The 27,257-nt window shown below is 38.5% G+C and overlaps 1 protein-coding gene across 5 annotated transcripts in view; it reads left to right on the top strand.

Annotated features, from left to right (window-relative positions):
* The window catches only part of ESRP1 (epithelial splicing regulatory protein 1), a 58,220-nt gene that overhangs the window by 17,723 nt on the left and 13,240 nt on the right, over positions 1 to 27,257 (top strand). For 2 of the 5 annotated variants that reach the window (XM_055546644.1, XM_055546642.1), the window contains exons 5-13: positions 1,207 to 1,305; positions 1,467 to 1,521; positions 2,772 to 2,882; positions 3,007 to 3,139; positions 3,248 to 3,290; positions 5,318 to 5,619; positions 8,897 to 9,115; positions 11,534 to 11,732; positions 14,807 to 14,975. In XM_055546644.1, the coding sequence (XP_055402619.1) occupies positions 1,207 to 1,305; positions 1,467 to 1,521; positions 2,772 to 2,882; positions 3,007 to 3,139; positions 3,248 to 3,290; positions 5,318 to 5,619; positions 8,897 to 9,115; positions 11,534 to 11,732; positions 14,807 to 14,975 (1,330 nt within the window). Of the gene's footprint in view, positions 1 to 1,206; positions 1,306 to 1,466; positions 1,522 to 2,771; positions 2,883 to 3,006; positions 3,140 to 3,247; positions 3,291 to 5,317; positions 5,620 to 8,896; positions 9,116 to 11,533; positions 11,733 to 14,806; positions 14,976 to 15,464; positions 15,758 to 26,453; positions 26,605 to 27,257 lie in introns of those variants that run through there. The other 3 variants (XM_055546640.1, XM_055546645.1, XM_055546643.1) reach the window with 3 other exon arrangements.

Below are 27,257 nucleotides of genomic sequence, written 5' to 3'. Positions count from 1 at the left end.
GTCTCTTTATTGGAGAAGGGAAAGAGGAAGCTGATGGGAATGAAATAGAAAAGGATTTTGAATTGAGAATAGAAAAGAATATTACCCATTCAGAAGACTGACTATAATTCTTGGTGGGAAAGAGATCTCTGAGTTGTTTTTACGTTGTATCCTCTTTGTTCACAGTTAAATGGTACCTACTTTTTATTAATATTTGTCTTCATTTTTTACCCATATTACAAAATACCAGTCAGAAAACATTTTTATAAAACATTTTAACCACCACCACGCAGATGGCTGTTTTCATTTTAAACTCGAGAAAAGGTAGTCCTATAGTTATTTGTCGTGTGCATTGTACTACACTATAAAGCTTATAACAGTGAATTCATGACAAAGTAACTATAGCACTGAAACTTGAAAATAAAAGAAACGAACCATTTTAATGACTGTTGGCTTCCTAAGGCAACTATTTTGACAAAGTCACATGCTTTAGACTGCAAATTCATAAAACCTGGCAGAAACTTCTTTTGGTTGCATCTTCGACACAACTTGAGCCATGCATTTCCTAAAAGCCGTGTTTCCTGGCTTATCCAGACAGTGTACTCACTTGATCAGAAGTCACATTGGTCACTGTTGGCCCTGAGTACTTGAGTTGTTTCTATACATCTACTCTGAAAAGACAAGCATTTGTTGCCATCCAAGATAGCTGTGTTATGGGACTACAAAAATCTTGTAAAAAGGAGTTCAGGATAAAAATAGTATCAGAGATAACAATGTTGTCAGTAATCTGAAAAGTTTTTGAACATTAGGCTTGAAGCCATTTAATGCCTTTTGATTTTGGTAGATGTAACCGTATCTTTAGGTCAGCATGGTTTTGCCTGTGTGTGCTGTAAAGGTAAGGTAGGGATTCTGTTAATTTCACTGTATACTTCATGGTTTGACAGTAAAGTGCTCATTATTCATGCATTCGCTACCCCTCAATAAACATTTTATTCCTGGTATTATTCCTCAGGACAGAATTGATTTGGCCATCTTAGTCCAAAGGGGCAATTGGATACTTCAGGAACTGTGGGTGAAGTCCAGACTGATGGGAAGCAACTATTCTGAGATTTCACAGAATTTTCAATCCAGATGCATTTTACTTCTTGGTTCCATGACAGTTTAATTTGGGGTTAAAAGCAAGCTCATTTTACCTCCCCAAAAGATTTCCTTAACTGAATTTCCCAGGTTTAAATTTTGAGAAGAATAGTTCAGCCTCCCGGTATGGAGCATCTCAAGTTGAAGATATGGGAAATATAATCTTAGCAATGATTTCAGACCCTTATAGTAAGTATTGGTGTTAAAACAATGGGGACCTAGAATCTGATCCCATCCACTTTCTGTCACCTATGCTTCTGAGTCCTGTTCTGCCCCACCCACACACACACACCCACACACTCACAGCTTTCTCTCCAGCTAAACGGATGACTTGTATGTTCTCATTTTAGATCACAGGTTTTCAGATCCAGAGAGAGTAAATTACAAATTTGAAAGTGGCACTTGGTAAGTACTTGCTTACTACTCCATTGGAGTCTTTCAATGTGTTTGTATTCATATTGTGGTATTTAACTCCCCTTATATTTTAGTGACTTTACTGACCCTTTTGGCTATCCATTTTCTACTATTACATCATTCATTAAAGGAGATTGTGATTTAAAGTGAGCTTACATGTTGGGATTAACATTTAATGAAATATTTGTATCCTTAGTCACTATGACCTTAGGGACATCTTGTGTTCCTATCTGTGATTTTGATTTTAGCCTCTCTGAACTGTCCATCCTCACTGGAAAATTTCCAAGGGGGAAAAATCACAGGGCTTAAAAGAGTTCACAAGGTTTTTACTGAGGTAATTCTAAGTCTGTTCTATCAGCTCCTACTTTAAAGCACAGGAAATAATTGGGGAGAAGTATGAAATGGTGGCATCTCTGTTTGTGATCACAGGTAGACTTATTTGTTCATCACTGCACTGGCTTGCATGAGATTACTTGGTGCCTGAAGTGAACAGAAACTTCTGACATCTTTGCCCATTAGAGAGACACTGAGGCCTATTTAGTTGTGGGAAAAGTGACTCATTAAGAAAACATCCTCAGAGTACTGAAAATAAAAATATGGGAGGAATAGAACATCAAAAGATGTCAAAATATAGAATAGGTGATTTACAAATGACTCATTAAGGTATGGGAACTCCCAAGCATTTTCATAAACACTCTGTGATGCCTCCTTGTTTGATAGGGGAGATATTTTAATGGCAGGCTTCTGACCACGTGCACGCATTACTGATGTGGGTTAATTACCAGCTTTATGGGAATCTTAAGTTTTTGCGGTCAAGCTGGATCTAAACCCTACTGGTGTACTGGCCAGATGAGAGAATGAGTTTAAACCTATGCTTCTCAGCTCTAGGAAGTTACAGGCCATCAGGGTGTTGGGAGGATTGTTCTTCCTCTGAATTGATCTCGGGTTCTTGTGAGAACAAGGAAGCAGCAACTTAGCTGATAGGTGGTTTGCTGGGTGAGCAGGCTGTGCTGAACTTGCATAGGCAGTTGCCTTTGTGAAGTTACCCACGTAAAGAATACTTTGAACTATATACCCAGAGAATTTCTGAAGTTATGAAGTACAGTGGGCAGTGTGACAAGTCTGTCTGAACTCCAAATGAAGAATAGCTCAAGTGCAGATAGGCCAGTTGTCTTAGGAGGGGTAGTAGGTCAGACTGCCTAGCATTAATCACGTGAGCTGAAGTTCTGCTTGATCCACAGCAGCAAGATGGAACTTATTGATGACAACACAGTAGTCAGGGCGCGAGGTTTACCATGGCAGTCTTCGGATCAAGATATTGCAAGATTCTTCAAAGGACTCAATATTGCCAAGTTGGTTTTCCTTAATCTCTATTTGACTTAACAGTCCCAAGGGGATAAACAGATGTTGTGTCATTTCCCTCCTCACTGTTATTTTTTCTCCCCCCATTGTTTTCTGTTCGGTTATTTTTCAAAGGGGCGGTGCAGCACTTTGTCTGAATGCCCAGGGTCGGAGGAACGGAGAAGCCCTGGTTAGGTTTGTGAGCGAGGAGCACAGAGACCTAGCTCTGCAGAGACACAAGCACCACATGGGGAGCCGGTACATCGAGGTACGTCCTCAGCCTGACAGGTGATGCCTGACAAGCCTGGCGTCTTGAACGAGTGTGCACATCAGAAGGCTCAGAAACTGCATTTCATTTCCCTTTATCTTTCCTTAGGTTTACAAAGCAACAGGTGAAGATTTTCTTAAAATTGCTGGCGGTGAGTACCTTTTCATACAATGTGGCTTTATTGAGAAGGATCTAAAATTTTGCTTATATACCAAAGGCAGATAAATATAATCGTGAATGTTTTTTTACTCCCAATGAAACATAGGAGTTGACTTTTATTCTTTTGATAGGAGGAAGAAATATCCAGTGGTATCAGGTAGTGTACTGTGTAACACTTGTCCTAAGGCTTAAGTCAACCAAATGTAGTTAAATAGCAATTAAACATACTTATACAAAGGCCAAAGGGTACATGTAAAGTCATGTACAAAGGGAAAGAGTAGTTCATGAAAGAAATTAAAGAGTCTGAAAACTTTCAAACAGCCATAACGGCTGTACCCAAATACCTGGAATTGTTGCATATCTGCTTCTAATTTTTCTCTCAATTTCATAACTCATCAGTGGCCAGGAACATGGTAGCTTTCTGGCTTCTAGTATTTTAGAATATGTGATGTTTGAAGTAACATGGTCAAAAAGAAGTAGGAATAGGAAGTCTTTATCTAATTCTGGAGTGATTTGTAACTGTAAAACCTAAAAATAATAGATACATAAAAAATGTCAACTGTGGTTTGTCCAACAGATGTTTTTCTTTGCTCATTGCTTTAATCTCCTTTCTCCTTTTAGTATATTATGAATATCTTAAATATCTCAATGTTCCTCAGTGCTCATTGCTGGGCTTCCCAGGTGGGGCTAGTGATAAAGAATCCACCTGCCAATAAGGACAGGCACAAGATAAGGGGTTGATCCCTGGGTCAGGAAGATCCCCTGGAGAAGGGAATGGCAACCGACTGCAGTATTCTTGCCCAGAAAATCTCATGGACAGAGGAGCCTGGTGGGCTACAGTCCATGGGGTCACAAAGAGTTGGACATGACTTAGCACGCACATGCAATTATATTTACCATAATTTTTTATGAAAACAATCATATTGGAAACAAGCTCCAATTGCCCAACTTTTCACTCTATAAGTATGTTGCAATGAATATTTTTGTATCTCTGTATGTGCCACTCATTAGGATAAATTCCTAAAAATGGGATAACTAGATAAAAGAATATGGACATCTTAAGGGGTTTTTGACACATAGTACCAAAATATGCTAAGGTGGCTTTCATTTAAATACAGAGAACTTTTATACCCCTTCATTATTATTTTATTATTTATCCCTGATAAAAATATTTACAACTGTAAAACTTGTAGTAACAACATTCTGTTAATACAATTTGCTGATATATTTCTTGCACTTATTTCTTGAAATAAACCAAGGCTTCCAAATTAAAAACTTCAAGTTTAATAGGGTTTCCAGTGTTTGATATTCATTGGGGATAAAGTATATTTGGAAGTGCTATGGTCCTGAGGTTCCATATTAGGTAACATTGTGCATCGCAGGTGGCAAAGTTGACTGAGTGTTTGAGTATTTGCTACAAGGCAGCATTGTACAAAATGCCATGTTCAGCAGAGTATTGATAAATGTTGAAACTAGCTGCCATGTGTGTTCATTATCCTCTCTACTTGAGTATGTTTGGACCTTTCCTAATAAGTAATTAGGAAAACAATAACAAAAATCACTAAGTGCTTTGTATGTAATCACTTATTCTCATAATTTATGAGGTAGGTAATTTTACTCCCATTTTACAGATGAGCAAACTGAGGCACAGATATTAGACTTGACTGAGGTCACAGCCTGGAATATGATAAAGCCACAGTTGCACCCAGGCATTCTAGCTTCAGGGTCTGTGCCCTTAACCACCATGACTAGTTACTTCTTCAAGAATATGATTGTTGGTCCATGATTTAACTGCTACTTTCCTAAATTAAGAGAGGTATTTTTTGAAAAGGGTAGAGGGGAAAGTTTCAAATTAATGGGAAGCTAGTTCTGATTCCTGGAATGTTACTATGAATTCTTTGGGTAGTACAGGTCTTAATTATAAATTCAGGACATTGCCAAAGATTTCACCATTTTAATTTTGGTGAAGTTGATGTCTTAACCATTTCTCCCTGTGCTTCCTGCTGTTTGTGTTCCCAGGTACATCCAATGAGGTGGCCCAGTTTCTCTCCAAGGAAAACCAAGTCATTGTCCGCATGCGGGGGCTCCCCTTCACGGCCACGGCTGATGAAGTGGTGGCCTTCTTTGGACAGCATTGCCCCATCACCGGGGGGAAGGAAGGCATCCTCTTTGTTACCTACCCGGATGGTAGGCCCACAGGGGATGCTTTTGTCCTCTTTGCTTGCGAGGAATATGCACAGAATGCACTGAGGAAGCATAAAGACTTGTTGGGTAAAAGATATATCGAACTCTTCAGGAGCACAGCAGCTGAAGTTCAACAGGTTGGTGGCTTTGCCTTATTTCTATCCTCTTTTTGTTTAATTTATTTTTTAATTGAAATATAGTTCATTTGCAATGTTTTAGGTATATAGCAAAGCAATTCAGTTATATATATTCTTTTTCAGATTTTTTCCATTATAAGGTATTACAAGACATTGAGTATAGTTTCTATTCATTATTTTGGATCCTACATTATTCGGTGTGCTAAAATAAAACTTGGAAATAAAATTTGGAAATTACAGAAAGTATAAGCACATGAAAAAAATCTTATTCTGTAACTAAATGAGAGCCACTATTATCTTAATATACACACAAAAAAATTGAGTCTTTAATTCTGTCTAACAGCAGCATATAATTCATTTAGAAAGTCTATTGTGCCAGGTTTTTTTTTTCCTATCATTAGAAATTTCTAGGTAAACATGCTAATAAAACGGTCAGTTTCTGATTGATTTCTTTAGAACTGGATATAGGGAAATAAGGTTTTAATGTCTTGCCAAATTTATTTCCCAAAAGGCTTGATCAGTTTCTTGCTGCTGGGAGAGTGCAAAGTGTCCTTTTGTCCTGCTGCTGTTCATCCCTTTCAGAATTGAGCACTCCTTTTGAGACACGGACGGAGCAGTCAATTCCTGAAAACATGCCAAGATCTGAGCATAAAACCGTCTCTAGGGTCTCAAGCCTTTCAGCTGTTCTTCTTGACTTACAAGCTGATCATTTCACTTCAGGGGTCAGTTAGCTTTGCACCTGAGATCATGTAGACTGTTTCATATGGCTCTTCAACTTATTCTACTTGATTCGATAGTAGGATATAGTCATTTCAGTGATTTTCTTTGGTCTTTTTTGCAAGCAGTTCAGACACTGACTCTACCGTTATTTCAGTGAGTTCCTAAAATGATTTTGTCTAGCTTCTGCAAAGCCCATTGTAATGATTTAAAATAATTCTCCAAAGTTAAATAGAATCATCATCTGCCAGAATATCAGACTTATTTTTGTGCTCAAATAAATGTAAGCGAAATGCTACATTTACTCTGTGTTCTATTGTACTGGTGCTCTTGAATCTTAAATTTTGAGCATACTTGTAGTATAATCAATTGTACTTATTGAAAGTGAGTATCATAAATTCTGAATCTCTAAAATATGCTGAGCATGCTCAAGGCTTAAAACATCCTGCCCAAACTAGAGGGTGGGGAATGAAATTTTTATTTTAGATCTTTAATTAAAAAGAACTGTTTCATGGAAATCATCCCCTAGAATGTATTACCCCAGAGCCTTGTCTGCTGCTGCTGCTACTGCTGCTAAGTCACTTCAGTCGTGTCCGACTGTGTGACCCCATAGATGGCAGCCCAGTAGGCTCCCCCGTCCCTGGGATTCTCCAGGCAAGAACACTGGAGTGGATTACCATTTCCTTCTCCAGTGCATGAAAGTGAAAAGTCAAAGTGAAGTCGCTCAGTTGTGTCTGACCATCAATGACCCCATGAATTGCAGCCCACCAGGCTCCTCCGTCCATGGGATTTTCCAGGCAAGAGTACTGGAGTTGGGTGCCATTGTCTTCTCCAGCTACTGTTTGTTTGTTGGCTTGGATGGAGAGTGTACTATCTCTATGACTCTGCCATAGGTGGTTTTGAGTGTAGGGGGGAGTTTTCTCTTTCCTGCCTCCCATCTCTAATAATTTATTTTAATATGTACTGAAGTAGTCTTAGACTTTCTGCTTTCTTTGTTACTAATAATCACTTAGGAACTTTTTACTCACCTTCTATTTGGCAGGTACTATAGGTGCTAGACCATTTCCTGTCCCAAGTTTGTTTATAACCACATTTGTTTTCTATTCATGTTCTTCCCCCTAATGTTTGTACTGTGTCTGGATTGTTTGTGTATTTTCTTAAAGTCTTGCTTTCTCTTTGGCTGTGTTATGTTTACTTTTTATTATTGTCACCTCTTATTCACCTAGCAATTGGATAGGCTGTAAGTGAGGAAGTTAGGGCAGTCTGGGGGTAGTTCATGGATTGTCTTATATTTTTAGTTATGAGCTGGTAAATAGTTGGGCTTCTCTCATAGCTCAGTCAGTAAAGAATCTGCCTGCAATGCAGGAGACCTGGGTTCGATTCCTGGGTTGGGAAGATCCCCTGGAGAAGGAAATGGCAACCTACTCCAGTATTCTTGCCTGGAGAATCCTATGGGCAGAAGAGCCTGGTGGGCTACAGTCCATGGGGTCCCAAGAGTCAGACACGACTTAGCAAATAGACCACCACCACATGAGCTGATAAAGGCTACAGTGGTAAGTGGCTCAGAAATCTTGGGGATTCCACACATGGCATTTAGGCATACTCTAAACTACAACAAAAGTAGACAACAACCTTGTAACACGAGTTTTGCCTGGGAGCAATTCTTTCTCCATTCCAAAATGTACCTGACCTCTCATCCATTCTCAAGAGAGTTGAATTCCATGAATTTAAAAGATAGGATCCTCTCTTTTGCCACTGTCTCAAATTCATATGGAAATTGAATTTTTATTTTCACTAATGGATTTTTTTTTCAGGTTTATGTTATCCAGGCATTCTGCTTTACATATCATTATAAATGTGACATATTTTAATGTAATTGAGTCACTATTTGACCTGTGGTTCCTTTACTGGGTCGTTTTCTTTATAGTCTTGGGTTTGGAGGTGGAATATGAAGATAATATTGAGAGTACTATTTAATGAAATGAAATCTAATAGGTTGTCCATAAGTCCACATTTTAACAATATGTCCTGAAAAGCAGCAGACTTTAAGAGTACTTTCTCAAAGCAGATAGTGATGCATTTGTCTGTGGGAGAGGGTGAGGGTGGGATGATTTGGGAGAATGGCATTGAAGCATGTATATTATCATATGTGAAACGAATTGCCAGTCCAGGTTCGATGCATGATACACAGGGTGCTCGGGGCTGGTGCACTGGGATGACCCAGAGGGTTGGTATGGGGAGGGAGGGGGGGGGGGGGAAAGTCCTTAATCTAAGTTCATTGTGTTATGTGTTGCATATACCTCAGAATGCCTCTAACAAAAGTGGGCTCACGATCTCCCAGCTGAAAAGCATGAACGACTTTCTCTATGAGTGCTTCTCAAACTTTACAATGCTGGTTGATCACCCGGGGATCTTGTTAAACTGCAGAGCCATGCGGACTGGGTTGGGGTGGAGCTGAGAGGATGCACGTCTAGCCGTTCCCCAGGGACGCCAGCCCTGGTCTGCGGGCAGCATCGCAGTAGCAAAGCTCTAAATGACTTCTGTTTTGCTTTGAGCACAGGTGCTGAATCGATTCTCCTCGGCTCCTCTCATTCCACTTCCAACCCCTCCCATTATTCCTGTACTACCTCAGCAGTTTGTGCCCCCTACAAACATTAGAGACTGTATACGCCTTCGAGGTCTTCCCTATGCGGCCACAATTGAGGATATCCTCGACTTCCTGGGGGAGTTTTCCACCGATATCCGAACTCATGGGGTCCACATGGTATTGAACCACCAGGTAAGAAAATCACTGACTGGAAAACTGATTTGCTGCTTCTTATTAAAGACACTCTTCAGTAAACAAGTAACAATTGTTCATCTGTTTGTATAGTAAGTTTTGCAGGAAAAATTTAACTATAAATGCAAGAGATCTTTTAAGATGAGCTCCAGAAAGAATGCTGGAGTTGGTACAGTAATTCAGATTCAGCTCTGATTTCATTATCACATACATCCACCAAGTCATCAATAGCATCAGGTCGGAGAAAAAGACGTTATCAGCATTTTACTACTGCAACTACTGAATTCTGCTGGAGTGAGAAAGCAATCATAGACAACATTTAAAAGCAGTGAACATGTCTGTGCTCCCAAGTATTTTGTATTCATAGATGATTTAGAAATGGCTTATTTCATGTAGCTATCAAATCACATTTAGTAGAGTGTAAACTCAGAAAGAACTTGTGTCTATACCACTTGGAACAGTATGTGATCATAAAAGACATTCAAATGTATTAGTGTATTTGCGTGCGTGCTAAGTCATTTCAGTCGTGTCCAACTCTTTGCAACCCACCCAACTTCAGCCCACCAAGCTCCTATGTCCATGGGATTCTCCAGTCAAGAACACTGGAGCAAGTTGCCATGCCCTCCTTCAGGCGATCTTCCCGAGCCAGGGGTCAAACCTGCATCTCTTACGTCTCCTGCTTTGGCATGCGGGTCTTTACCATTAGCGCCATAGTTGTTGAGAATCCTCTGTGGAAAATCTAACCAGATTCGTATAGTATGCAATATATATTCTAAGCGTATTAAAAATAGGTCTCGGCTTGGTGTCTCTTGCTCTTTAAATAAAATTAATTATATTAGTTGCTGGGCCCTTTGCCAGTATGTTGTGTTATCATACAGAACACTAAATACCCATATAGCATGTAATTCTAATGAACGTTTTGAAACTGTTTATTAAAAAGCCAAGTTGTATTAATTTTTGAAAAGATGTTTTCTGTACATTATAGCCTGAATATAGGTTTGTATTAGAAATACCCACTTTTTCTAAACTGCTAGTTTCCCACTTTCTGTTTTCTTGTGAAGATGGGTCACATTCATAGCCATAGTCCTGTCTGACTGGAAAGTGCATGCCGCTGGGTATAGGGACCAGAAGATACTGAGTCCTGGTTGATGCGCCACGCTAACTCATGCTCACTCTCACGTCACTTTTGAGCTATGTAACTTTTATCCAACTAGGACTCCTTTCGGCATGTTTCACTGATGGGAGGCCTTTTGAATCAAATTCCCCACAATTCAGCATCACCAGAGAATTGTTTGGGTTCTGAGTCACCATTTCTAGTAATCTAGGGGCTATTGTTACTCTTTGATTAACAACCGTGGACAGATTTGCCTCTCATTGACCCTGGTGACCTTCTGTGATTGCACCTGGGAGAAGTGCTGCTTTGATGATGGACAAGCTCTTAGCTGCCTCGAAGATGTTAGTTTTCCATCTTGGACTGGGTTTCCCTGGTGTCCTTAATTTCCCTGGTATGGTAACTCTGATGGTAACTTGCATGGTAATCATTTGCCATAACTAGTCCCTTAGAGACTTTAAAGAAACCCATAAAATAAAAAAAGGAGTCTTATAAGCCAGTGGTATCTTTCTTTCTCTGCCATAAAATGTCTATGCTAAATAAGACTAAGTTATTCTGGTCCTGTGTTGCAGAGATCCACCAGCTTTGTTTTAAATAGGATTTTTAGCAAGCTGTTAGTAACAGAGGAAATGTCTGTAAATACCTGTTGGCCAAGGTTTAAAATGGAGATGCAAAGGAAGAGGTGAGAGAAGGGCTCCCACCGCAGTGCTGGTGCTCCAACTCTGGCCACCCTTCGCCGTGCTCTGCAACCCCAGCTCCTCCCCTCCTTCCCTGTCTACAGGCCACACCCCAATCTAGGCAGGCTTCAGGGAGGAGGAAAAGGGATGTTACAGGTCAGTGAGGGACAGACTGGAGAGCCCATAGAGAACACTGATTTGTTCATTTTCACGTAGGAGGATGGGTAAGGCTCTAATACTGGTTCTGTTACTAGCTTTTCTCAGTTGAGTGAGATTTAATCAGATTTTTCAGAAAGGGAAAAACCCAGTGTACAATCCTATAGTTTGAAACCGCAGTCACAAGGACACCCTTTCAAAAACCCTTAAATCTAATTCTAGTTGATAAAAACCCAAAAAGGATCACTTTCAGCTATGAGCTCTCAAAACTTATTTCTTCAAGGTTTTGTGGGCAATTCTGTTGATTAGGTGATGAAACATAAGTCAGGTTTCAGTAGATCTTACTGTCACCCAGATTTTGTGGCTAAAATGTCTGTACCATGGGTGATTGTCACTGTGCATGTTTTGTAAGCAACCACTTCCTTGTTGAAGGAGACAGTCTCCTTTTGTTTTTATTCTTCCTTACGCGCTCAGGGCCGCCCGTCAGGAGATGCCTTTATCCAGATGAAGTCTGCGGACAGAGCATTTATGGCTGCACAGAAGTGTCATAAAAAAACCATGAAGGACAGATATGTTGAAGTCTTTCAGTGTTCAGCTGAGGAGATGAACTTTGTGTTAATGGGGGGCACTTTAAATCGAAATGGCTTATCCCCACCGCCATGTAAGTTACCATGTAAGTTTTTCTTGGGTCTTGGCGCTATTCTACGCTATATGCTGGTAGGTGCTTAAGCTGCTTTCATAACTTTCTGTGCCCCTGGTTCTTTCTAAGGCAGGTGAGGTGGTTACATAAGGCTTTCCCATCTGGAATCGGTAGTATCTGGTAATCATTTAAGACCTTGGTTGTGGACACCCATAATTAGAGATGCTACATATACCTCCTTTCAAATTATATTCTTGCTTTTCCAGTGATAAGCACTTGATTTCTGAAGCTTAGTGTGCTCAAGATAAGCACTGACTCTGGGAGGCAACCTGGCTATGTAGATATTTTAATACGCATTTAAAGGTAAAATAAATATAACAGATCCTTTTTGTTTTTTTCCTGCAACATATTGTGGGTTGTTTTTTTTTTTTAAAGCAAAGGGTGATTTGATGCCCATTTTGCATTTTTAATTTTTTGAGCATTAAGTATTTTGGGGGAAGGATAACCTGAGGAGCATCTCTCTTGCTCTCCAGGATATCTGGAATGAGCAGGTTAGTAAAAACTAAAATGCGTAAATAAATTAGCCAAAGTTACCATTGGATCACAGGATCAGTGCTTAAATCAAGCCGTGCTGTTGCTCATTGGCACCTGGGTGCAAGCCATCTGGAATCCTGTTTGAGAGGAATAAGCCCTTTAGCATGGAGACCAACTTCTGGTTCACGACTAAGGAACATTTGGGGATCTGATGTTCAAAACTTGAATTTCCTGACAAAGTTTTCAGTTTTGAATAAGACTTTTTCTTCGGAAGTATGTTGGGTATGTTTAAAGAATGTAGCACTCAAAGTATAGTCCAAAGATAACTAAGAAAGTGAACTGGATGGTGTGCTTGATTCCAGTAAAATGTGGAGTGTTAAGACATCACTTTCTAGTAAAGAGGAATCCATACCAATAAACCTATTTGATAAACTATTTTTCATAGAACATTTGGTAGGGCTTAATCCTTATTGCCCTTGGAATTCCTAAATGCTAATATTCCATTTATCTGCTGCTTGCTGTTGGTGAATATCTAAGAATTGATCACTAATGACTATAAAGTTTAAAACATTCTTATTGGGCTGAAGTGGATATCTTAATGCAATCTGTTGTGTGTTTCCTGTCCATAAACCACTGATAATATCAGTAACTTTTACAGTTTCCTTTATTGATAATCTATCAAGCACTGTAAGATAAGGGAATTTCTCCATCATGTATAACCCCAGTTCTTTTACTGTGATACATTTTTACTTCTCTCTTCCTAGTGGAAAAAATGGTCATTACAGGCTTCATAAGACTTGCATTTCTCTTTCCCCCATCACAAACCCTAAAATAATAATTTTTCAAAATTTAAATGCATTTTTACATAAAAACTTAACTTCCATATTTTTACTACCTTCTAAAGATTTTAATTAAAATTCAGCTGTTTGTCATTTTAGTGGGAGAGTTTGCTAATTTAAAAAAATTAGAACCAATTTGTGCATGCTATTATGCTTGTTCTGGTAGTTTAGTTGCTTAGTCATGTCCGACTCTTGCTACCCCTTGGACTGTAGCCTGCTAGGCTCCTGTGTCCGTGGAAATTCTCCAGGCAAGAATACTGGAGTGGGTTGCCATTTCTCTCTCCAGGGATGCTTGTTCTACTGCACTTATTTTTTTCTGCCAACTCACTTTAGATGACCCTCTCTTTATGACTTAGGCATCTCAGGTCTGTTTGCCCTTTCTCTGGACTTTTCAGGCCAGGGATCATAATTTTAAAATTATCTACACACTTGGTATCTAACATGTAACAGTTTTTGATGGATATGAAGGAGGCACCCCAAAATTGAATATGAGATCAATATGTTAGTCTTGGGTTTTTGGTTTGTTTGGAGGGGTTGGGGTTTTTTGGTTTTGTTTGTTTGTTTTTGGCTGAACTGCTTGGCTTGCGGGATCTCAGTTCCCCAGCCAGGGACTGACCCAGGCCACAGTAGTGAAAGCCAGAATACTAACCACTAGGCCCCCAGGGCACTCTCAGGTCTCGGATTTGTGTACCCTTATTCAGCTAACTTACTCATCTCCATAGACATACAGAAACCTCTAAGAAGAGCCAAAGACAGTAGAGGTTTTCATGTGAAAAGTTATCCATTAGGCCTCAACTGTTTGCAAAATATATTAGGTGATCCTAGGTTTGCAAAGTGAAGTCAGGGACCCCACATTCAGGCCACTGCTCGGTCATCTCTCCTGTTGGGTGCAGATGTCCTGGAGAGTGGTGCTCATCCCACACATTAAAGCTAGGGACCAGCAAGTGGTCTGACTTAAGTGAGTTGCTGTCTTCAAAGACTTTGCAGAGCCAGAAGACAAAAAATCCAGTCCTTTCTAATCTAATCTGAATCCACTTTTCATCAGCTGACTCTCAGGAAGACTTACACATATTATTTCTTCAGGGTTCTTTTTCAAGGAATCTGACTTTTTTTCTTTTTTTTTGCACTGATCTGAAGATGTCGATTAGTTTTGAAAACCATCTTCTGGGTGCCTTGAAGTGTGCACAATACAGAGATGATCTGCTTGTTTTAGGTCACTTTGCTCTGTCACAGTCTATGCTTCGGCAGAGCACACGGTCCTGATGAATAGTATTTTACCCTGACTGTCCTCATGCTGTGCTGTAGAGTCGAATTCTCTCCATACTGGCAGTATAGCTCTCAAAAGGGAAAAAAAAGAAAGCTTTTAGTTTGAAGCTACACGAGATGTCAGTCTGTCCCATGTTTCTTTCCTTAGTGGTTTCTTGCACTTAGGAGCAGGGTTTAAAAAAAAAAAAATGTGTCATGAAATTTTGAGAAGACTTAAAAGTCCACTTGGAACCGTTTTTTCCCCCCAAATTTCAAACTAAGAACCATTCTTTAGGTAGATGGAGTGTGTGAGATTTAAGATTGCTCCTATGTATTATCTGTGTAATCAAAAGGCAGTTGCTTGGGACGGTATGCAGAACTGGTCTCTTTCTTTCAAATGTGTGTATGGAAGGGTAACCTCATGGCCTCAGTGCTTCCATGTGTCAATATCACTAATATATCTCAAGGTCTCTCTCTCTGTTTGTTTAGGCCTGTCCCCTCCCTCCTACACATTTCCAGCTCCCGCAGCAGTTATTCCTACTGAAGCTGCCATTTACCAGCCCTCAGTGCTCCTGAACCCTCGAGCGCTGCAGCCCTCCACAGCGTACTACCCTGCGGGCACCCAGCTCTTCATGAACTACACGGCGTACTACCCCAGGTAAGGCTCACAGGAACAAAGGACTCCTTTGACAGCCGCCGCCTGAGTCCACAAAAGAATGTTGCCCGCCACGTGGAAGGTTAGCATGGCAGGCTGCAGTTTCTGGTCATACATATCTCTGTCCAAGAAGGTTGTTTCAAGACAACCAGAATGTTTATTTTTTTATCCATGTCTTATTGACAGCATAGTCTTTTAGATTACTTATGTATACAACTTTCCCTTTTCCTTTTGTTTTAGGGCTGTTCGTGAGTTAGCCCAGTAATCATTATAAAAGAGTGACAGTATCAAGTGAATGAATTACAAAACGAGAAAATCTGTGGTGAGGGCTGTTCATTTTTAAGAATTCATGTCAGCCCAAAATAGATGAAAGCTGTTTTAAATTTTGTAGGGCTTGTATTCTTTCCCCTCTAAGTCTTTACTAACAAGTCCAGAATGAGATTTTTCAGTACTTTCTTGGACTCAACATATTTTAAATCTGATTGCTTTTAGTTGTTCTCAATTTCTTGGAGGCAACAGGATATAATGGAGAGAAGTCGTCAGTCTCATCTCTTCTACCCGCAGCAGTTCACTTAACCTTTCTGGTTCTTAACAGTGATGGGATCAGCCATGTTTCTGGAGTCCCTGAGTCCCTCCCAGGTCTGACTGCCTGTGATTCTAACTTGGATATAGAATGTCCTCTCATTCTCAATCTTCTTTTCAAAAAAAATTTTTTTTTAAGTCTTGTGTTTAGTTACTAACCAGTTCACTTTATTAAAATAAAAATTTTACTTTGGCACAAGCAATATTGCTCAAATTTTTTTTTAAGGTACGTAAGGGCCTTGTTTTTGCCTTCTCAAGCTATTTAAAATAGATGCGTTGAATACATCCACCAATGTACCTATGAGGTTTTGGCCTGGAACTTACCTGTCTGATCTCTAGAGTTATGTCACACTGTGGCTTTTTATTTTTGTTGCTTGTTTGTTTGGCTGGGGAATTTCGTTGGCCTTGCGGCATGGCTTTCGGGATCTTAGTTTCCCGACTAGGGATCAAACCTGAGTCCCCTGCAGTGGGGTGTGGCGTCCTAGCCTCTGGGCCACCAGGGGATTCCCTGTCCCGCTGTATTTCCATACCCTCTCCATCTACGGTTTCCTCAGAAGGAGCAAGAACATTGAGATCTTGGTAGCATTGAAGCTTGCAGCCAATAAATGTACTTTTTTAGGAATTTTAAAAACTCATTCTTGTTTTTAAAGGGAAAATATTGAAAATTTTCTTTATTGGGGAAGAACAGTGAGAAAGCCATGATAATCATCAGCTGACCATCTTTGGAAAATTTGAAAAGGCCCAGAAGCATGAGTAATTGTTCTTGGTTGAGTACTGTGTCAGGCACCCACTCCAGTCCCAATCTGTCAGCTTCTCTGGAGCCTGTGACAGGCACTTGCTGGTAGCGGCTCTGGTTATAAGAAAGATCTTGGTCTTCCTTTCTTGCGCCATCAGAATGCCAGGAGTGGGATGCTCTGTGCCCCTGGGTGTTGGGGGCACTTTCTTGTGCCTGTAACACACTTGGAGAACATCCAATTCCATCATTGCCTTGCTCTCTGGACACTGTTAAAAGAAGGAATCTCTTAGAAATAGTTTCCCATCATAGTGAGTTGGGAGCTTAAGTCTGGAACTGAAGCCCCAAAGGCAAGAGAAACTGATTTATGGCTTAATAGTTCCTTTAATTTTTTTTCTACTAGTAGTTTTGAAGTTTGTAATGTCCTCCTTAGTAAGTCTAAGAGGATAGAAGTAGTGAGTAAAAGTAGATTCAGATTTTACATGACTCTAAGTCCAAAAGTAACCTCAGTTATCAATTTGAGAACATACACATCTGTGTACTTGTAAATAATGTGACATACTAACATATGTTTGGTTGGTTTTTTCAACTTGCCAGTATGTCACTGACTTCTTGCCTAAGGACTATCTGCAAATTTACCTCACTCTTGTAACTTCCCATGATAACAAGTTACTTCCCATTCGTGTAACTTTCTAAGAATGAAAATATGTCATAATTTTAAAATTCCTGTATTTTTATAGACATCTAATTGTATCTTTCTCTAAACCTCATACTGATCGTTAAATATGTCTATGGAACAATTTCACAAAAGTGGGATTTTTAAATCATGCTTGTGTGTTGTATTTAAATTAATATTTCCAAATAACTCCTAGTATGTTTCATTATTTGAATTTTCATGTCCCTCATTCTAGGAAATTATACACACAAACAAAGTGTTCAAACATTGGAATGTTCTGTTAACCAGACTTAAAGTCTGATATAATCTAAAAAAATTATTCCAAAAGCCATCAAATATTTCATAGTTTTGGGAGAACACCACTAATTTCTAACCTCAGATGACTGTAAAGCATTTGAGACTCTGTAATGTAAATGTTGAAAGTATGTTTTTGCTTATTTACTGATGTGTAGGAAAATGGGAGATAGCATACTTCAGGCTAAAACAGGATATTAAATCAGAAGCTCTGGAGTTTGTCTCTTTTCAAATTAGAAATAAATTTAAATTCCCTCCACTAAAAAAAAAAATACTTTATTGAAGTATAGTTGATTTACAGTGTTGTTTATTTCTGCTGTACAACAAAGTGATTAGTTATACACATTTTCTTTTTCTTGTTCTGGATGTTGTCCCTCTACTTTTTAAATGAAAGCTGTCTGTCTGACTTCAAATTAATGCCATATGTTCATTACTTTAAAGATGCTAACATATTTTGCAAACTTTTAAAAGCAGGCCCCTCAGAAAATGATACTGATTTTTACCTGTTTTTAATTAATTTATCTGGGCAAGCTGTTATTCAGTACCTCTGTGTGCAACACATTTGGAATATTAGGATTAATAAAATATGAACCCTATCTGCCATAGGGTAGCTGACAGAATTCATCCGTGTGCAAAGTCAGTGACTTCAAAGGGCTCCTTCCGCTAGAGGGCATTTGTTCTTATTTTACGTCCTCCTACTTGGTGTATCTTCCAGTGGGTATTGCTCTGAGGATATACTGATAGCATCTCTCACTGTAAGGATTTGGATTACTTGAAGAACATGTAAGGAAAAAAACAATGAACCAGTTAATTGCCTTTTGTTTAACTAGATGAGTTTTTAGCAGTCTAAATGTGTGGCTGTGACCGCAGCATCTTGAAGAGCTAGTGAAATTAAAACAAGTGGTTCTGTTTGCTGCTTAAGAACATTGGTTTTTTCTTTCTCCACTTGAAAGAAGGTTTCAGGTACCCGGTATGCCAGAGCTTAGCCTAGGATACAAAAGAAGTGTTGATGCCCACCCTGCTTATCAGTCAAAACTTCTCTCCCATTACACCTTTTCTCTCCTATTACATAAAGTCCTACCTTTTGTTCTGACCTCTCATTTTTCTTAGAAAAGAATATTCTTTTTTGCATCAGAGCTATAAGCACAGGTAAGAAACATGCTAGATCTTCAGCTAAATGTCATATAATTTAAAGAAAGATGGATTAACATAAATGTCTTGTGTATATCCATTGCCTCACCTTTTGTAGGACATATAACTAATAACATATTCACTTTGAACCAAAGTAGAGGGCAAGGGGGTGGTTGACATTTTTAATGAGGGATGCTTTATTTGCATGCCCACAAGAAAGGGTGGGGTTGGATGGGGGATCCTTTTATTTTGGGGGATAACCCATTATGTGAAATCAGCTCCTTTCTAGCCAAGCATTAAATACTAATAGTGAAACATTCTACAGTGCTTGGTTTGTCATGTCATTTTTGTATTCTCTTCTGAAATTCTTTGTACTTGAACCGAAAAAATACCAACTCTCCGAGAGAGGCCTGCATTTGCTGTTTTGAAAAACTTAGCTTTCTTGTTCCAGTCTCCTTTGTTTTATTGAGATAAATGTAGGTTCACACACCATGTAACAAACAGTACAGAGGCCTTCCATATACACCTGAACTTGTTTAGTCACTAAGTTGTGTCCGACTCTTCATGACCCCCATGGACTGTAGCCCACCAGGCTCCTCTGTCCATGGGATTTCTCAGGAAAGAACACTGGAATGGGTTGCCATTTCCTTCTCCAGGGGATCTTCCTGACCCAGGGACTGAGCCATGTCTCCTGCTTGGCAGCAAGATTCTTCTCCACTGAGCCACTGGGGAAGCCAGATTTACTTGCTGAAAGCTTTCTGATAGGATCAAGAAAAAGAAAGAATTCTTGTTTTAAAAATTTCTTTTTATTTTATAACAAATACTTAGTGTCACAAATGCAAGCTGGAACTCAGCATGCAATAAAATGACACTAGAATGTTGGAAAATGTGATATTAATGTAATATCAGGCAATGAAATAATGAAGAAGCACCAGATAATTTGCTGGTGGAAACAGCTTTTTTTTCTTTCCCAATTTGAATGTCATTTCTAAATGACATAAGCAAGAACTGTTGTGGGCCATAGACTATACTCTCAGTGCCTGAGAATTCAGTGTAGTTTCATGGAAGAAATAGTTGTTTACTAAAGACCTTATATAATGAGTAACTCAGGGAATTTAAAATATACTTAAAATTCTTAACTTCAAGGAAAAAACTTTACTCAAAACACTTAATTGATTTCAATATATAAAGTTTTTTTCCCCGATTCTTTTTCTTAAAAATGTTATTTTCAAGCATAGCTTTTAAAAAATCTATGACAGAAATTTTCAAACAAGTAATTTGGGAATATATCTATTATTCAATATTTTGCCAATCTGGTGTCATCATATTGAGGACATTTTAAAGCACAGAAACCCAGACATCATTTCTTTCACGTGTCGCTGTTTATGTGCCCCGTGTATCTCTAAGCGCCTTATTCTTAAGTGTTAATGCTGTTGTTGCGCTCGTGCTCAGCCGTGTTCAACTCTTCTCAACCCGTGGACTACAGCCCGTCAGGCTCCTCTGTCCATGAGATTCTCGAGGCAAGAATCCTGGAGTAGGTTGCATTTCCTACTCCAGGGGATCTTCCTGACTCAGGGATCGAACCCATATCTCGTGTCTCCTGCATTGGCAGGCAGATTCTTCATTACTGTGCCACCTGAGAAGCCCTTAAGTATTGATAACTTTAGTTAAAGCAGATAAACTTAACTAGAACACATATGCCTATCTTGATAAACAAAATAAGCCTCTTTTGCCTCCCCTGCCCTATGTAAGCATTTCCTTGGTATATATTTATTGCACTGAAGTAGGTTTAAAGGAAAAACTGACATTTGTCTATGAATTTATTTAATAATAAAGTATTGATTTTTTTAATTTATTTAAGTTCAAAATAAACCATTATAACCACAAAACGAGAATGGGATTGCTTCTAGACAGGGTGTGATTTGGGGGGAAAGAAGGTGATGGAGTCATCCTGCTTGCCTTTTACTTGTGCCTTTCAATGTTGTCCTCAGTTCCTATTCAAAAATAAAACAAAAGTGCATTTAAAAAACAAAAACCCAAAAGTAGTTTCCAAAATAATAGCTTTTGTAAATGTGCCTCTCTGGAAATTGTTGTAACATAGCATGGATCACAGTGTGTTTCGCTTGCTTCTTCAGCTACAGCTTTTCCTCAGAATACTACTTTTTAAACTGTCATTGTTCTCAAAATATGTAAGATCAGTTATCATTCTATGCTTTAAATCAAGCAAAAAGATTACTTTTAAAATAATTTCTGGTGCTGGATCTAGTTTTCAAATGTAAAATGAAGCTTTGTGGGGACAGTTCTTGTTTTGAGTAAGAAGTCTGTAACTTTACTATGTGTTTGGAACATATTATGATAAATGTAGTAGGGGGTTTAAATTTTTGTAATCTTTAATGTAATTGGAGTAAATTTAAGTTTAGCTACCAAACAATTTGACAGTACCTAAATTTGCTTACTATTTTAGTGAAATAGATTCTCAAAAGATTTCTTTATTCCTTCCAAAGTGTTTTTATATTTGTTGGTTACTTAAACTTTCTCCAGGAGGTAGATGCACTTGGAAAGAGAGACTTGTAGCCTTTAAGAAGAGCTAACAGAAATGGAGGATCCATGTGTACTGCCCAGTCCATCTACATGAGTATTAAGCTCAAAAGAATGTTGCAAAGTCAGCCTTCTTGAGACTGTTCACTTAGGATGAACAAGTTAGTTCAGAAATTTCCAAATGAAAATTGATTCCAGCCTTTACATTTGTTAGGATTAAAATGTTGTTTCTCCAGTCACTTTTCAAATATAGGGTCTTTATGTCACTAGGGGTGTTCATAACTGTTAAACAAGACTCGGTGTGGTAATTTTGCAAGGAAGTAGAAACCAGATTTCTTTTTTAAGACTTCTCAGGATGTTTTCTGTGTTAATGTGTTGATGTATTGTGACTCATTCAGAGGAGAGTATATTCTCTCCACTAATTTTCTTTTCCCTTAACCTCTTTCTCTAATAAGGTAGGTAATGCTTTTGATCTCTGTCCTCTAGAGAAATATGACGAGTCATCACATTGTTTTGTCATGCTATAACTGCTTCTACTTTGGAATGCTATCCATGTTGCCAATGTTTAGTAATTTGTAATTGTTAAATGAAAGAGTATTGTGTTATGAGAACTGTTTTCAAAAGAGTATATAGTTTTCTTGGTTGTTAGACACCTTGGCCTTCACTGTTTTCATATATCTTTCCCTGTGCTGAAAAAGAATTTGCAGTGATGTATTAGGATACAGAGTATTTGAAAAAAAATTGTGATATAAATTAAGACTTGATTAAAAATATAAGATAGGAAATGTTTGATAGTCTGGCAATTAAATTAATCTTAGGCGATTAATATTGGCATAACAATCATGGGCTTTGGGCAGGAGGAAACTTGAATTGCACACTCATAATTTCAAAAAAAGTCATAAATTTCTCAGGGAAATCCAGATTTTCTCCGCATTGAGTTTGAGAGTTATTACTCAAATCCATAGAACGTGGAGTGCTCCCATGGAGGAGATCTTCCACTTTATAACTCACGTGTTTGACTCCAGCCACAAGTATACATATATCCCCTCCCTCTGAGCCTCACTCCAGAAGGTTCTTAACACGATCTCAGGGTCACCTGCTGACTGAGTCTCAGCAGCAGTGTCTGCATAACTGTGATGCTCTAGCAGTCTTTTGAAAATAAACCTTCGAGGAGAACCCCCCACCATGCTGTTTTTTTTTTCTCTTCATTTCTTCTCACCTCCCCTCAGGTCTTTGCTGGTTCAGGCAGCCCCAGCAGGGCTTCTTAGCAGTTCAAGGTCAGTCTCCTTGTTAGTTTATACAGTCTCTGCATGCCCTGTAGGAACTTGGTGTTCAGTGTTAGGTTGACTGATTCATTTGGACCCTAACCCTTGGGTTCTTTTGTGGTTCTATCAGTTTTTTAATCTTTGCAGCTTTTGAGTACTGGTTACATTATTGGTACTATGTCCATCTGAGACTTTTTTTTTTTTGCAGAGTGTTGGGATCTTAAGTTTCCCAACCAAGGGATTGATCCCATACCCCCCTGCAATGGAAACACAGTCTTAACCACTGAACCACTAGGGAAGTGCTTCTAACAATTTAATTTCAGAGTAACCGCTAGAAGAACCATGGTGTTCATTAGTAACAACTCCAGTTCACTTCCCTTCTACCCACTTTACTTGCCCCTTCTACATCCCTAAATAACTATTAATCTAATTTTTGTTTCTATGAATTTGCCTGTTCAGATGTTTCATATAAACAGAATAACGCCATTTGTGGTCTTTCATGACTAGTTTCTTTGATTTAGCCTGTTTTTGAGGTTCATTCACATTGTAATATGGATCAACAGTTTTCATTCCTTTTTATGGTTAAACAGTATTCCATTGTGGGAGTATACAACATTTAGTTTATCATCAGCTGTCAGACACTTGGAGTTTTATTCTATTAATAATGCTGTATACATCTGCATTCAGGTTTTTGTGTGGACCTAGATTTTCAGCTTTCTTTAGTTAGGTATGTACATAGGAGTAGAATTGCTGGGTCATATGGTAACTTTACGTTTAACTTTGCAGAAACAGCCAAACTATTTTCCAAAGGGGCTTTACCATCTTAACATTCCCATTAACAATGTTTTGGCATTTTTCCTTTCTTTACATCCTTTTCAGCTCTTTTAACTATTTTCATGGGTGTGGATTTGCTGTCTCATTATGGTTTTGATTTACATTTATTTAACTATTGATTTTGAGCAACTTTATACGTGCTTACTAGCCCTTCACATGTTTTCTTTGGAGAAAAGTTTATTGAAGTCCTTTACACATTTTTTAATTGAGCAATTTTTCTTACTGTTTTTAGTTGTAAAGTTTCTGTATATATTCTAAGTAGGATATCTTATATGACTTACAAATATTTTCTTCCAGTCTGTGGGTTGTCTTTTCATTTTCTTCATGATGTCCTTTAAAGCACAAAAATTTTTAAGTTTTGGTGGGTTTTGTTTCTGGCCATGCCACATACTAAAAGCATGGATTCCTAACCATTGGATCACCAGAAGAAAAAAGTCAAAGTAGAAAGTGTTAGTTGCTCAGTCATGTCTGACTGTGACCCCTTGGTATGTCCATGGAATTCTCCAGGCCAGAATACTGGAGTAGGTAACCTTTCCCTTCTCCAGGGGATCTTCCCAACCCAGGGATTGAACCGAGGTCTCCTGCATTGCAGGCAGATTCTTTATCATCTGAACTACCAGGGACTAATTCCCCAAAAGTTTTAAATTTTGATGCAGTTCAACTTATCTATTTCTTCTTTTCTCACTTATACTTTTGTCATATAGAATGCAAGATCATGAAAATGTATTACTACATATTCTTATAAGAGTTTTGTTGTGTTGGCTCTTGTACTTAGGTGTATTATCCATCTTGAATTAGTTTTTTATACAGAGTAAGGTAGAAGTCTAAATTCATCCTTTTGCATGTGAACATTTCACTGTTCAGCACCATTTACTGAAAAGAGTTATTTTCTCATCAAATTGTCTTAGAACTCTTGTCAAAAATCAGTTGACCAGGGACTTCCATTGAGTCCTATGGTTGACTCCATGCTTTCATTGCTGAGGGCCTTGGGTTCCATCCCTGATCTGGGAATTGGGATCCCATGGGCAAACAAACAAGTAAATAAATTGACCATAAATGTAAGAGTTTATTTCTGGCCTCTCGAATTCTATTCCATTGATCTTTGCCTACCGTTATGGAGGTACCACACCAAAATTACTGTAGTTTTATAGTAAAGTTTTTAGGAAATTCAAAATACTTTTCTCTTTTTCAAGAAAGTTTGGCTGTTCTTGGTCATTTGTAATTCCATATATGTTTTAGCTTCAGTTTTGTTGATGTCTGGGGGAAAAAAAAAGAATATGATAGCTATTGCATCAAATCTATATGATTTAGAGTATTCCCGTTTTAACAAAATTAAATTGTCTGTTTATGAACATGGACTGTCTTTCCATTTATTTAGATGACTTCTATTTTTTAACATTGTTTCATAGTTTTTAGTGTGTAAGTCTTGCTGTTCCTTTGTCACTTTTTTTGTAATATTTTGTTCTTTTAATGCTGTTGTGAATGATTGCTTTCCTTATTTCATTTTTAGGTTGTTCATTGTAGTGTATGTATATATGTGAAAGTCGATCAGTCGTGTCCGACTCTTTGCAACCCCATAGACTGTATATATAGTCCACGGAATTTTCCAGGCCAGAATACTGGAGTGGGTAGACTTTCCCTTCTCTAGGACAACCCAGGGATTGAACCCAGGTCTCCCATATTGCAGGTGGATTCTTTACCAGCTGAGCCACAAGGGAAGCCCTATTGTAGTATACAGAAATGTAATTGATTTATTTTGTGCATTGATCTTATATTTCTAACCTTGCTGCTTTGAATGAATGCTGCCTGTATGGGGGGAAGCATTGAGCTAGGAGTTAAGAAGTCTGGGTAGTTCTTTGGTTTTGTGAAGAGCTAACTGGTTGTGTGACCTTCGGGAAATTATTTAACTCTTAGTTTCCGTTTCTACCTCTGTGAAAACAAGAAGGTGTGGCTGAATGATGGCTAAAGTCCCTCTCAGCCCTAAAGATCAGCATTCCCTCTCTGCTCTCACAGTTATACATGGATTGACTTTTGGTCTCTAAACAGACTCTCCTTGGAGAGAGTTGTAAAAAATCTCTCCAAGTAACTCAAATATGCAGATGAGTTGAGAATTACTGTTTTAGAGACTTAGATTATGGGCAGCTTGATGTCACGTAATATTTTCAGGCTTCCATATTTTAGATATGATGAAATGGAAGAATGGGGATGGAAATAGCAAGAGTGAGAATAATAACAGAACAACAAATTACTGCATTTTATGGTTTGTGGAGTATTTCGATACGTTAAGTCATTGATGCTGAAGGACAATTCTGTGAAACTAGGAAATGTTTTCATTCCCATTTAAGAAACGATAAAATTAAGTGACTTGTTCAGGGTTACTGTGCTAATAAAATGGAGGCTAGGATTGGATTCACCATCTGGTATCACTCCTGTTAACTCATCAGTTAGGATTATGCAGGCTAGATAATCTCAAAAATTTTTAGTCCCTTTCATTATGTTTACTTGTCTTTGAAGTGGATAATTACCTACTTAGAATGATTTGTGTTAATAATCTAAAGCTGTGGATCTTTAGTGCTCTTTTAAGCTAATGACTTATTAAAAAATCCCTATGCATATATGAGTATCGAGCAACTAATTGTGAAAAACAGATTGGTATGGGACATGATGAAACTAATTTCATAATATGGTAATCACTTGAGTTACTACATAAAGAATGATTAGTTATTCATGTGGCTTGTGTTTCTTGGCGGTAATTATTGCAGATACACTAAAAGGACCCACCATCAGTTTCCCCTCATGTTAATGGTGGTTAATGTAATTTGTTATGCATCCCTTCCAGTTTACCAATACACACTTTTTTTTTTTTTCCAGTTCAGTTGGAAGAAATAACTCATGGGTGCTATAGCACTTTGCTCTCACATTGTTCTGTACTTAACTGTGTTGTGCATTTGCTGTATACAGGGATAGAACTGTGTGTTCTTTGGAGCAATCATTTTGTATACCTTTTGGTCTCTGGCTATGGTTTCTGTTATTCCTTTGTGTTCATGACTTTCCTTGCCTTAGTATTCCTGGTAACTAGCCAGTTAATCATCAATGAGCTGGGCTTTGGAAGTGGTGCTTTGTGGTTGAGTGGCTGCAGAAGTTTCCTTCTCTCCTTCCTTCTCTAAGAATCTCGGACAGAATCGGATCTTTGGGGACACCCTGCATTTAACTCCGCATTAACTCTTCTGTCTTTCTTTCCAACTTTGGGCTTTTGTAGAAACGGGGGACAGAATAGCTGTGGTGTACTTACCTGCCTTGGGAGAGAGAACTGAGAATTCTAAGAAAGGTCACCTTGAAAAAGTGTTTCTATAAGTAACTATTGTGTTTAGAGTAAATATTAGACATTGTCTGTTTCTATTGGTTCATTGTGCTTTCTCTCCCTTTAGCCCCCCAGGTTCGCCCAATAGTCTTGGCTACTTCCCTACAGCTGCTAATCTTAGCGGTGTCCCTCCACAGCCTGGCACGGTGGTCAGAATGCAGGGCCTGGCCTACAATACTGGAGTTAAGGAAATTCTTAACTTCTTCCAAGGTTACCAGGTCAGTACCTTGAAGAAGAAAAATACTCAGTGCCCTTATTACTTAAGCTGATGTGCCTAAAGAATGCAGCTAGGATATTCTCTGAAACTCATGTATACAAACGCTTTTAAATAGATTTGCTTTATGAAGAACCAGAGTCGGGGGATTCGTTATCTGAGTGCTTACTTCAAACTCATCCCTTTGGAAGGATTAGGGCTCTTCCATGCTATTTTAATTACTTCCACTTAATCTTAGGTGCTTTTCTTTTTCTCTCTTTCAGTTGGGCTACTTTGAGAAAGCTGTTTATGCACACAGTGGTGTGGGTCTTTCCATCTAGAATAAGATTGGCTAAGAAGGAATTTTCTTCAAAGTTAAATTGTTGACTAATGAAAAAATAGAGAGTTTGAGTATTTAAAAAGTAGTCTGAGTCCTTTCTGCCTGGTATGGAAGAAACAAGGGTGACTCAATGAATCTTTAGATGGTAACTCTTTTGAAAAGAGCTGTAGGAAGTGTTTCTTTTATGATAACTAATGAAACTGATTTTTACTCTTTTCCATTTTTCTAACGCTACCTGTGTCCATCAGTTGTTCTTTGATTTTTGATAAGAGCTCGTTAAAAGCAAGCAAAGTCGTCTCATTCTCATCTCACCTGAGAGGATACTTTTCCTTCTTAAA

The sequence above is a fragment of the Bubalus kerabau genome, chromosome 14 (genome assembly GCF_029407905.1).
Source record: "Bubalus kerabau isolate K-KA32 ecotype Philippines breed swamp buffalo chromosome 14, PCC_UOA_SB_1v2, whole genome shotgun sequence".
In the NCBI taxonomy this organism is placed as follows: Eukaryota; Metazoa; Chordata; class Mammalia; order Artiodactyla; family Bovidae; genus Bubalus; species Bubalus kerabau.
This window is presented reverse-complemented; position numbering and strand designations above follow the sequence as displayed.